The 11938-nt window shown below is 35.1% G+C and overlaps 1 protein-coding gene across 1 annotated transcript; it reads left to right on the forward strand.

Annotated features, from left to right (window-relative positions):
• Positions 1–3369: 3369 nt before the first annotated feature.
• RpL4 (ribosomal protein L4) lies at positions 3370–11314 on the forward strand. Its single transcript, XM_018461844.1, has 8 exons — positions 3370–3475; positions 6490–6667; positions 6950–7195; positions 7454–7578; positions 9133–9231; positions 9398–9669; positions 9840–9999; positions 11063–11314. The coding sequence occupies exons 1-8, from the start codon at positions 3473–3475 to the stop codon at positions 11228–11230; spliced, it is 1251 nt and encodes a 416-aa protein (XP_018317346.1). The 5' UTR covers positions 3370–3472; the 3' UTR covers positions 11231–11314.
• Positions 11315–11938: the final 624 nt, after the last annotated feature.

Consider the following 11938-nt stretch of genomic DNA (forward strand, 5'->3'; position numbering starts at 1 on the left):
GATAAAATCAAATATATGAGTAGTAAATCCCAATGTTCAGTTGATTGTCCTAACACATTTAAAGCTCTTATATGTTTATTAAGTGTATCTACGATACTACGAATTTGAGTTGAAGATCCTTCTTGCATATGACTAATGCTAAAGATAGCCTTGATGTGATTATGTGTTAGTAATTTTTTATTGTTGTAACGACTACAAATTGCATCCCACGCTACAGTGTAGTTGCCCGCTGAAAACTCTAATGATTTGATAATCTGAGCTGCTTTATCTTCTAGTGCGGCCTTCAAATAATGAAATCTTTGTATCTGATCTAGTGTTTCGTTACTATGTATGAGTGACTGGAAAGTGTCTCTGAAGCCAAGCCATTCAGCTATGTCTCCATTAAATTTTGGTAATTCGAACGTTATTAACGGAATCGCATCCCGAACACTAACACCAACTGCACCGAGACACTCTTATTCTGTCTTATCACGATTAAGCAGGACTTCGGCTTGAGCTATTACACCATAATAGTCACCTTCGAATACTTGTCTATATTCTGCATTCCTTGCTTTGTCTGCGCCTGAACCAAGTTCGTCTATCTGAATTTGTAAAATGTCATACTTGTTGTACACATCTCTTATACGTTTAAGACGCTCTGCTAATTCAAATCTTTTTAGGTTATCTAATGGCTGAGAGGTGTCTGGTAAGCTATCTGTTATCTTTGTTATGTATGTTTTAAAACAAGTGATTTTACTTTTAATATGACCACGTGCCTTGACCAATTCATCCATATTACCCAACGATGCTATTTACGAAATGTGAAATTTGATTGAATCAAGGAAGGTTAGGAAATCACTCACTTACCGACCCGCGACAACACGCCAGTGCCCATGCATCGACCGCTCACCTTACCCGTGTCAGCGCCCTCTATTTACGAGCGCTTATCGACCTGTTTGCCAATGTATTCGAGGTTGTATGCTGTACGTCGTTGTATGCGGCGCCTGCGCAGTTCACTCTTGTTTCTCACCGAATATGTTCTCGTCGATGATGCTCGCTATGCCAGGATGATAGGAACTTCTCCTCGTAGTCGCTCTGATCATCCACTAATCTTACCAGATATACGTTGAAATGTTGATTTTGTTTGCTTGTCTTGCGACCGAATACGCCGCTCTCGATACGTCCGCTTGTACGACCGAACATGCCGCTCTCGATACGTCCGCTTGTACAACCGAATGTGCCGTTTTGCAGTTTCTGCCGATGCTGTCAATTGCTTACATCTCCTCCACTGATAACAACAACCAGTTGTACTTGTTGTGTCTCGAATCATCCACTGAGATGGATGTGCAAACCTGCGTCTCTTGGAAAACGCGAGATAGTCTTGCTGACGGTTGAAGATGGCCGCTCTCGTCCTGTAACCGCGGGTACGCCGTACAGTTCGTATCGCAGTTTCACCTTATTTGTGTTGACGGATGCTATTTCTTGAATCTCAAAGCCTATTATCCGGCTCGAAGGACCAATGTTTGGTAGTTTGTTGAATGAATGTGGACTGTAAATTTCTGGATTTCACCTTTTTATTGAGGACTCATAATTGAGCACGTTCGCTCGTGACAAGAGACAATCGCCATCTTGTCTGCGATAAGCGTGAGATAGTAGTTGGTAGCTCGTATAGATGGAGCACCAGATTAAAGAAACGAATCTTATCAAATACTAAACACATCGTGTGTACGTTCTTTAGAGTCTATGTTCTGTGCCTGTCTTGTCTTGTCTTTTTTTCCTTCTTTGAACCGTTGTATCTCAGACAGTTTCTTAATAAAAGGATATTCATTTATATCTGTAACTAAAGTCTCATTTTTATACTCCATTGATACTACAAGAGATTCTACCCCCGCTCTGGAAATATTAAGGCCGGAATCAGACTACGCATTAAAGATTGAGATCGAAGATTGAAGATTGAAATTTGACCAATGAGGGCAAAGGAATTTTAGCTCCTATTGTTTTGATTGGTCAAATTTCAATCTTTCAATCTTCAATCTCAATCTTTAATGCCTAGTCTGATTCCGGCCTAACAGAAAGCGAAGATGCTGAGTGCAAAAAGTGCATGCAACGCGAACAGACCTAATTTAGTCAGCATGGATACTGTTCAAGGCAAGAATGAGATAGAATGAGATAGAATGTATAGGATAAAATGAAATAGAAATATGTCACTAGTACTATAAATGGTACCATGTGATTGCAACAGCGAATCAGAATGCGTAACACCGAGAGGTTGGAATCGAGCTAGCTTGACGTTGATTGGACCGCAACACTTGCGACGCTGTGATGCGACTAATGTAGAACCAGCTTTAAGGCCATCACACGTACAAAAATTTTAGTCGTAATCGTAAGGTCGCAAGTAACAATACACAAACAAATACAAAAACGTAAGGCCCTAATACGTAAGCAGTAAAGAAATCGTAATGCGTGGTCTACAATGGCAGTATCAGTAATGAATGAGGCTGTAAGAGTAAGAAATTGACCAATTACAATCGATTATTCTTCTTACATTCAACTGTAATTGGTCAATTTGTTACTCTTACAGTCTCATCCACTACTGCTAATGCCAATGTAGACCATGCATTACGATTTCTTTACTGCTTACGTATTACGGCCTTACGTTTTTGTATGTGCCATGGGCTTAAGCTTATTGACTACCGCGTCACATTGGCTGCGTTCAGCAGACTCAACAGTTTTGCAACCGTTTTATAATTGTCTGCTGAGATAGGACCATTCTTCTAGATCTAAAAGTATGATCCAATTAGCGCGAAGGAAACTTACAACAGTTGCAAAACGAACGTTCTGCTGAACGCACCCATTTTGCCACGCGGCAAGCATTTCCACGTCCAGTGTGCAGGAACCATTACGTTTTTCTATGTGCTCCCGGCTTAAGCCGAATTGAACATTGGCTGCGTTCAGCAGACTCAACAGTTTTGCAACCGTTTTATGATTGGCTGCGTTCAGCAGACTCAACAGTTTTGCAACCGTTTTATGATTGGCTGCGTTCAGCAGACTCAACAGTTTTGCAACCGTTTTATGATTGGCTGCGTTCAGCAGACTCAACAGTTTTGCAACCGTTTTATGATTGGCTGCGTTCAGCAGACTCAACAGTTTTGCAACCGTTTTATGATTGGCTGCGTTCAGCAGACTCAACAGTTTTGCAACCGTTTTATGATTGTCTGCTGAGATAGGACCATTCTTCTAGATCTAAAAGTATGATCCAATTAGCGCGAAGGAAACTTACAACAGTTGCAAAACAACCGTTCTGCTGAACGCAGCCATTGGTAAATCGAATGCGCATTCTCATTACACCTCATTCTCTATACCATACTTGTTTTCAGGTTTCCACTCTACATATTTCTTTGATCCTTTCTACCCGTGATCAGACGAGTCGTGCAAACGCGGTCTGGTTAGGTTTACGTCTTATGCGTGAAAGATAATAGAAAGGACACACGAGATGGTAAGAAAATTTATTTCCCATGTGCGAACGTACATTGTGATTTTCTTTTTTGTCGATTTTGCATGATCGCCCGTTTAATTTCCTCGGGAATGATCATCCTCGTCCGCGCTGCTTCCGATTTTCTTTGCCGTCTCTGGCACACCATATGTGATACTTCCCTATGAATATCTTTCCTTCGAATTAATTATACAATGTTCTCCAATAACGGCTGAGACAGAAATTTTTTCATTATCGCGATAATAATTGCAAGAATATGAGGATCCGAAGTTTGTCAGTACATGATTACATTCCTCGGTAGTATGAGCACATGTCGAGACCCTATGTCCGGTCCGCCATTGTGATGGTTGTTGCGTATGTGAAGCATGAATATGCAATCTGTGTCGATCCTCGAACAATAATCAGGAAGTCGATTATGCATCTTGAAAGAGGTAAAAATTACAAAAGTGAGCAAATTCATTACATTCTAAAAAAATATTTGTGAATTTGACACCATGCTACTATAATTTTATGTATATAATAGCGAATTCGATTAGACGCACTCAGTGCGCACTAGTGCAAATAAAACCGTTGTACATAAAATAACGTAAAGAAATGTTTATAAATAAACATAGAAATCGATCAAATCATAAAATAATCAGTATATTTTATTGTACTATTAGGTAAAATATGTATTTCATAATTTTAAATATTTGTATTTCATTTTTATACTCAAATTAAATCAGTGTACAACGGCTTTAATATGCACCAGTGCACACTAGTGCAATTGAATTCATCATAAATTTCACAACTGTGTTGGTATTAATATTAACGTTAATATGATGATGTGGATTTGACACCACGGTATCCAGAATGTTTTTACAATGATGTTAGCGTGCTAACATACTATAGCTCGTATTCAGAACGCGCTTTTATCTTTGAAATTCGATAATATGCGTAACGTAAAGTATAGTATGTTAGCGCACTAACATAATGGTAAGCGCGTTCTGAATATGGGCATATATTTTATGTTACGAATATTATAGAATTTCAAAGATAAATGCACGTTCTGAATATGGGCTCATAATAGGTTTTAAATCCACATTATGATGGTGTTGATATTAATACCAGAGATCCTAAATCCATATCATATCGGTCTTAATATTAAATGAGATAAAAATCATAAAAGTGAGCGAATTTATTAGAATATTTGTAACTTTTTTTTGGTCAATATCTGCATTCAAAATATTGATATAGATTTAGCACAATTAGTCTATATAATTCTCACTGTGTTGGTGTTAATTTTGGATTGGAGGAAAAGTTCTGGAGCATTTTGTTAGCTCAAAATTATATGTACAATATCTTTGTTAAAAATGTCATCAAGATTTAAATTATAAAAAAAGGGGTTTTAAAGGTTGAAATATCTACTTTCGAATGGTTACTATATTTTTTGAATTTATGTGAGTTTTGTAATTTTTATACATAGTAAACTACGAGCTGAAAAAAAGGGAAATTTTTCTTCTCACTTTGTGAGTCTGTCACGTGCCAAAAAGAATTGGCGAAAATTTTCGACCATCTATATCGTGAAAGTTGGAGTTTTCCTTACAAAATCGTTTTTTAAAAATTTTTTGTTTTTGAGTTATTCGTGAGTTAAGTAAAAAGGAGCATCTGACTTTGATTGTTCATAACTCCATTAAAAATCGTCGTACTGCAATTTAAAAAAACAGATTCTTAAAGCTGAAACGTTGCTCTATTGAATAGGATCATGCTAATTTTTTAAGTGTAAAATATATAGAAATTTGAGTTAAAAATGTGATTTTACCTTATAACCATTGTACAATGGAAAAAAGGACAGTAATATCACATTTTTAGCTCAAATGTACATATGTTCTATTTTTTTTTAAATTGGCAATTACACCACTTGATAGAGCAAAGTTTCAGCTTTAAAAATCTGTTTTATTAATTACGGTACGATGATTTTTAACGGAGTTATGAGTAATCAAAATCAGAATGCTCTTTTATTTAATCCGCGTGTAACTTGATAACAAAAATAATATAACGTCGCTTGACATCGTCGAGGATAAATGTTATATCCAACAGTATTATGGCTTACTTTTTATTAAATACAACTTTGTTAATTGCGTTTTTTCTCTCAGCGTCTAACTTACATCATTAAGACAATTTAAGATTGTAGAATTGTGAAAAGTGAGATGAGATCACCTTTATTATAATTTTACATATGGACCGCATATTACGAATACAACCGACGTTTTTACTGGACTGGATTATAATGTGACCGAATTTTCCGATAATTTATGTAATATTGTTTGTTGTTTTACATTGAAAATGACCCGATCGGTGTCAAAACGTTTGTACGAATTTTAAATTATTAAATATTTTACATTATAATTGACTCGTAGCCCTTCTTTTATTTAGTGATTTATTCTGATTGAGCCATATTAAGAATTATTTGATAACAAAAATTCGTAGGAATATTTTTTAAAAACGAACTTTTAGAAAAAACTTTTAGCTTTCACGTCAGGTAGTCGAAAATTTCGCAACAAATATATTCTGTATATAATTTTGAGCTAACAAAATTCCACAGAATTTTTTCTCCAATTCAATATTACTTAACACCAATATGGTTAAATTTAAGACTTCTGTTAAATCTGATTTTTTAGATATTGACCAATGAAGTTACAAAATTCTAATTTTACTCACTCGTATTTTTACACATTTCAAGATGTACCATCACCTCTGATAAAAATTGTGTTATGAATGAGAGGAAAAGAATTCTAATGCTGCAGACAGAAACTATTTTTTTAAATCCTTAATTATATAGCAATATATTACATTTTTTGTGGCTATGTGCTATGCAGTATTGCAGACGATGAAATTTGAATTTCTGAGAATCTTTTTCAGCGATATTTGTAAATAAACTTGAATTGAAGGGCAAGAATATATGATTCATTATTCTTATGAGTAACAACGTTATTATGTATTTATCTGAATTGTTATAACATTTTTCTTTTTTTTAGTCATTATCAACGGCGCGACCACTTATTACGGTTTACACTGATAAGAATGAGGCATCGGGTGATACAATTTCCCTGCCATCTGTCTTCAAGGCACCAATTCGTCCTGATATCGTTAATGTCGTCCACCAGTTGATTTCTACAAACAGAAGACAACCATACTGTGTTTCTAAAGAAGCCGGTAAATATCGATGGCTGTATTCAGTAGAAAAAGCAGCTTTGTAACTATTGTAAAATTCTTTTACATAATTGGTTAGACATTTAGATTCAGCAAGGACCCAAAGACAAGAATCAATCATGTTAAAGAATCTTATTACAGTTGCAAAATTGCTTTTTCTGCTAACATAGCCATTATCTTCATTTTATTAATTTCATTGTATGATAATTATTATAATGATAATTATTACAATATTTGAATAATAAATAAGCATAAAAAGATAATAAAAGTTTTAATTTTTCACAGGTCATCAAACCTCTGCTGAGTCATGGGGTACTGGACGTGCTGTGGCCCGTATACCTCGTGTACGTGGCGGTGGTACCCACCGTTCTGGTCAGGGTGCATTTGGTAACATGTGCCGAGGTGGGCGTATGTTTGCGCCTACTAAGCCGTGGCGACGTTGGCATCATCGCGTCAACGTCAATCAGAAGCGTTATGCTCTCGTTTCTGCCATTGCCGCCTCTGGTGTTCCTGCACTCGTCCAATCTAAAGGTATGTATCTTTTATGTAGATATTTTTTATTAAAGGAAACGAAATGTTTATGAAATTTTATTTTTTTTCCGAGAGATATTTTAGTATTGCAATATTTTTATATCGAATATAGAAATATTTTGTTTTTTTTTTTTTACTTGAGCGAATTACAGAAAGTTATAATTGTATCATGTTATGGTATATTTAAAAGTAATTTAAGTATGTCTGAATAAAATAGACAGACTGTGATATACTTTGTATTTTCATACTTGTACATAGGACACTTGATCCAGGAGGTTCCGGAATTCCCGCTCGTGGTTTCTGATAAGATTCAAGAATACACAAAAACTAAGCAGGCTGTCATCTTTTTGAGACGTATCAAGGCTTGGAATGATATCCAAAAGGTTTTAATTTCTTTTAATCTTAAAGATTCTTCTGTGTTGCCTTATGTCGTGTCCATGTGCACCAATAAATGTCCGCATCTTTGCTAAACAAAATTAAGCTTAGATGCTCCTAATAGGTGCTAGAGAAATATGGTATTCAGGCGTTCTTTACTAGTTGTTTTGCGCTCACTAGCAAGGGGTATGAATCATCAAACATTTTCCTTGTACTTTTTATAAGTTTTGAACTTATTTAAAAAAAGGCTTAGGACACTTCCACGGAATGCTAGAGATCCAGCCGAGGTAATATTTTTCACAATAGATAAATTTATTTACAGAGATTTTCAACATATCAAGATCTTTTTAATAGATATCTATTGAGCATCAAATTTAATTGTGATATTACTAGTTCTGCTGCGTTTTAAAAATCCCAAAAAATTTCGGCGCGCAGTTCAAATGACTATAAATATAATATATATGTACATACACTACTCAACAAAAAATAGGGAACACTTTCGAACACGCTCAAAACTGCACAATCTTCGAATGACCGTAACTCGGTGAAAAATCATCGTAAATAAAAAAATAAAGCATTTTAAAGCTTGAAATCTCTACATTTGAAATCGGTAATTGATATTTCGATATGACTGACTTTTTGGGGAATTATACGGATATAAATGGATATCCGTCAAATCTAAAAATTTTGTGCGAAATTTACAAAGTTTCATGGCGTGAACTAAAAATCGCACACAAATGCAGTTTACAGCATTTGCGTAAGATTTTTAGTTTACTCCATAGACCTTTGTAAAGTTTGTACAAAATTTGTACAAAATTTTCAGATTTGACGGATATCCGTTTATATCCGTATAACTCCCCAAAAAATCAATCAGATCTAAATATCAATTATCGATTCCGAAAGTAGAGATTTCAAGCTTTAAAATGCTTTTTGTTTTTTTGTCTACGATGATTTTTCACCGAGTTACGGTCATTCGAAGATTGTGCAATTTTGAGCGTGTTCGAAAGTGTTCCCTATTTTTTGTTGAGTAGTGTATATACAATATAAATGTGTGTACATATATTTATATATAGTGTATATATATATATATACAAATTCACATAGAATTATTTAAAGCATTAAAGATCTTAAAGCACACAGCTCTTTAAAGCAGCTTCGACCGTTATGACGTTTATTCCCTATTGGTTAGTTTCGTTTTTTAAAAGATTAAGGGGCCTATTCTGTAACTCTGAACGTATAATTGTAACGTTTACAGTCGTTAAAAGTTAAGCCCGATCTACATAGTACACAGAACACGAGTCGCAGGTCACAAGCTTGTTGCATCAGCCAATCTCAAAGTGTCACTTTTAATGACGCATCGGATTGGCTGACGCAACAAGCTTGCGACTTACGACTCGCGGTCTGCATCTTATGTAGATCGGGCTTTACAGAATAGGTCCTTAAAAAAAATTCTTATTATAAAAGAGGCAATTAATCAAATCCATGTGATTTAAATATATAGGTTTTTCTAAATTTCTAACAAAATTATTTTATTAAATTATATTTCATTTATTTTTTACTAGGTGTATAAATCGCAACGTTTTCGTGCTGGTAAAGGTAAAATGCGTAATCGCCGACGCATTCAGCGACGTGGACCTCTAATCGTATATGGCCAAGATCAGGTAAGCAATTTTCTTTTAAAGTAGTTTTTTCTGTTTTGTCTGGCAGTTTAATATGTAAACAGAACTCGAATTAAAATAAATTTTATTCACATTTATATGCAAACTTAATTATTAAGCCTGTAGGAGTTATAAAAAATTGCTATATAAATCACATTATAATTTCTAGGGTATCCATAAAGCATTTCGCAATATCCCTGGCGTTTCTCTGATGAACATCAACAAGATGAATCTGTTGAAGTTGGCACCTGGCGGTCACGTTGGACGCTTTGTAATCTGGACGAAGTCCGCTTTTGAACAGTTGGATGCCCTTTACGGAACCTGGCGTAAAGAATCACAGCTTAAGAAAGGATATAATTTGCCATTCCCTAAAATGGCCAACACAGATCTATCCAGACTTCTAAAGTCTGAAGAAATTCGCAAAGTCTTGAGAGCTCCTAGGTAATTATAGGCAAAGAAAAAAAGATCTATATACGTATCTCATCAATTAAATTCGTAAATATATTTTTTTTCATTTGATAGCGCACTGGAGTGCTATTTCGAGAAGCCCATTCTATCTTACCATTCATGATATATGATAATGATTGATATTTTATTTAATACAATTATAGGAAGAAGGTGGTGCGTAGAGTAAAGAAACTGAACCCATTGACCAACACACGGGCTATGCTGCGTCTCAACCCGTATGCTGCAGTTCTGAAACGCGCTGCCATCCTGACTGCACAAAAACGTCAGCGTGAAAAGGATTTACTTCTCGCTGAAAAACGAGGCGTACGTACTATACTAACTGTGTAGTTTTTAATTTATTATAGGATGAATACACCATCTGTGGCCACCTTAAGCATTTATGTAGCTTTAAGAAATGTTTTTTTTAAATAATACATAAAAAGGAGATTCTATTTACTTACATTGTTTAATGTCTTATAGCGTTTTCCCTTGGGATACACTGGATGCAGCTTCGCATTGCACCAGTTGCGTGTAAGCGTTACACTCAGCTACACTACACTAGAGTGGTAAACACCTAACCTTCAGTATTGCGTTAAAAAACCCTGTTCCAGTTTGACTTTCATTTTCAAATTTTAAATGTTACACTGCTTCTACATCATCCCTTTGAGACGGTGTAGCAAAATCCTATTTCGTGCATAAAATTTGCACTGCACCGTAGCCACGGAAACACGGTATACTGAATGAGTTAGTTTACCACCAGCCATGGAAACACGGTACACTGTCTGAGTGTTGCACTAGTGGGCACTAGATAGTGCAGCCAAGAGAAAACGCTATTAGTTTTTAATATTCAAAAAAGTTTTAAGGAAAAAAGCGAATGTATAATGAAAAAATTAAATAGTTGCAAAAATTCCATTTTATACCAATTTTGGCCACCTATATACCTGCTATCGTTATGAAGCTGACTACTAATATTGTCTGCTATACTTGTGTCATATGTAGTTATTGATAAATTATTCTACTTACCGCGTTTCGGGAATTCTTATCGTTTTTGACAAGATGACTGTCTTGAGTGCATTCTGTAGAAAATAATTTTTTTATAATATGAAAAAGGATACATGAGGTTATTTTAGTACCTACTCTACTAGGTCATATTATTAAACAAGAGAAATAATTACGACGCACATGTGTCGTGATTGCTGCGCACTAAAGGCAAAATTAGAAGAATCTAATAAACAGCGAAGGTGGCCAAAATAGGTGCAGTGGCCACAAACGGTGCATTCACCCTATACGTTTTTATATTTATGCAATAGTATGAAAGGAGAATTGCAAGAAGTAAACAATTCGTATTCACAATTTTGACTTATCGATAAATTTACGGATATTGCAGATAAAATTGTCAAAGAAACCATCGACGACGAAGACCATCGCGCTTTTGAAAAGAAGAAAAGAGCAACTGGCTAAATACAAGGCAACCGTGAAAAAGACCTCGGAAGCTAAAGTTGACAAAGATACTACGAAAACCGCTGCGCCTACCAAGCAGTTAACTGAAAAGTAAACAACAAGCGTTGGTAACATCAACACTGTTGTAACTCATAATTTTATCACTGTCTTTAAATAAAAGGCGAAAAATTATAACTAATTGTCTTTATAAACATCTTAATCTTTCTTAATTGTTATTTCTACAAGAAATTATGCTTAACAGTAAGTTCATTTATTATAAGACGCATTTAAGGTTCCTGAGTAGTCACTACAGCATTGAATCATGCATCAGAAGCAAGAAGTGACACTTAATTTTTATTACATGCCATTTATAAATAAAGACAATATACACTACTCAACAAAAAATAGAGAACACTTTCGGAACACGTTCAAAATTGCATAATCTTCAAATGACCGTAACTCTGTGAAAAATCATCGTGGACAAAAAAATAAACATTTTAAAGCTTGAAATCTCTACTTTCGAAATTACTAACTTGCCGTATTAGTATGAACGAAAGCATTGAAATCCTATGGTTGGACTTTACCGGCACCGGCATAAGTTAACGGTTACGGCCATTATAAATCAGACTTTCTTCTTCTAAATTTGTACAAACGCGTATTGTATGTACGCGATAGAAAGTACCAGTTCCCCATGAGGCGTACTTTTCGAGTTGCATAGGTTACGAAAACCAATCGTAAATTCGTTTAACATTTCTGTTAGAAATTGTTAGTGTACAACAAAAATTCTAATCAGCAATTGGTTGCATTAGTTCTGCATTTCTCT

Source organism: Mycetomoellerius zeteki, unplaced genomic scaffold (assembly GCF_001594055.1).
Source record: "Mycetomoellerius zeteki isolate Tzet28-1 unplaced genomic scaffold, Tzet1.0 scaffold13, whole genome shotgun sequence".
In the NCBI taxonomy this organism is placed as follows: Eukaryota; Metazoa; Arthropoda; class Insecta; order Hymenoptera; family Formicidae; genus Mycetomoellerius; species Mycetomoellerius zeteki.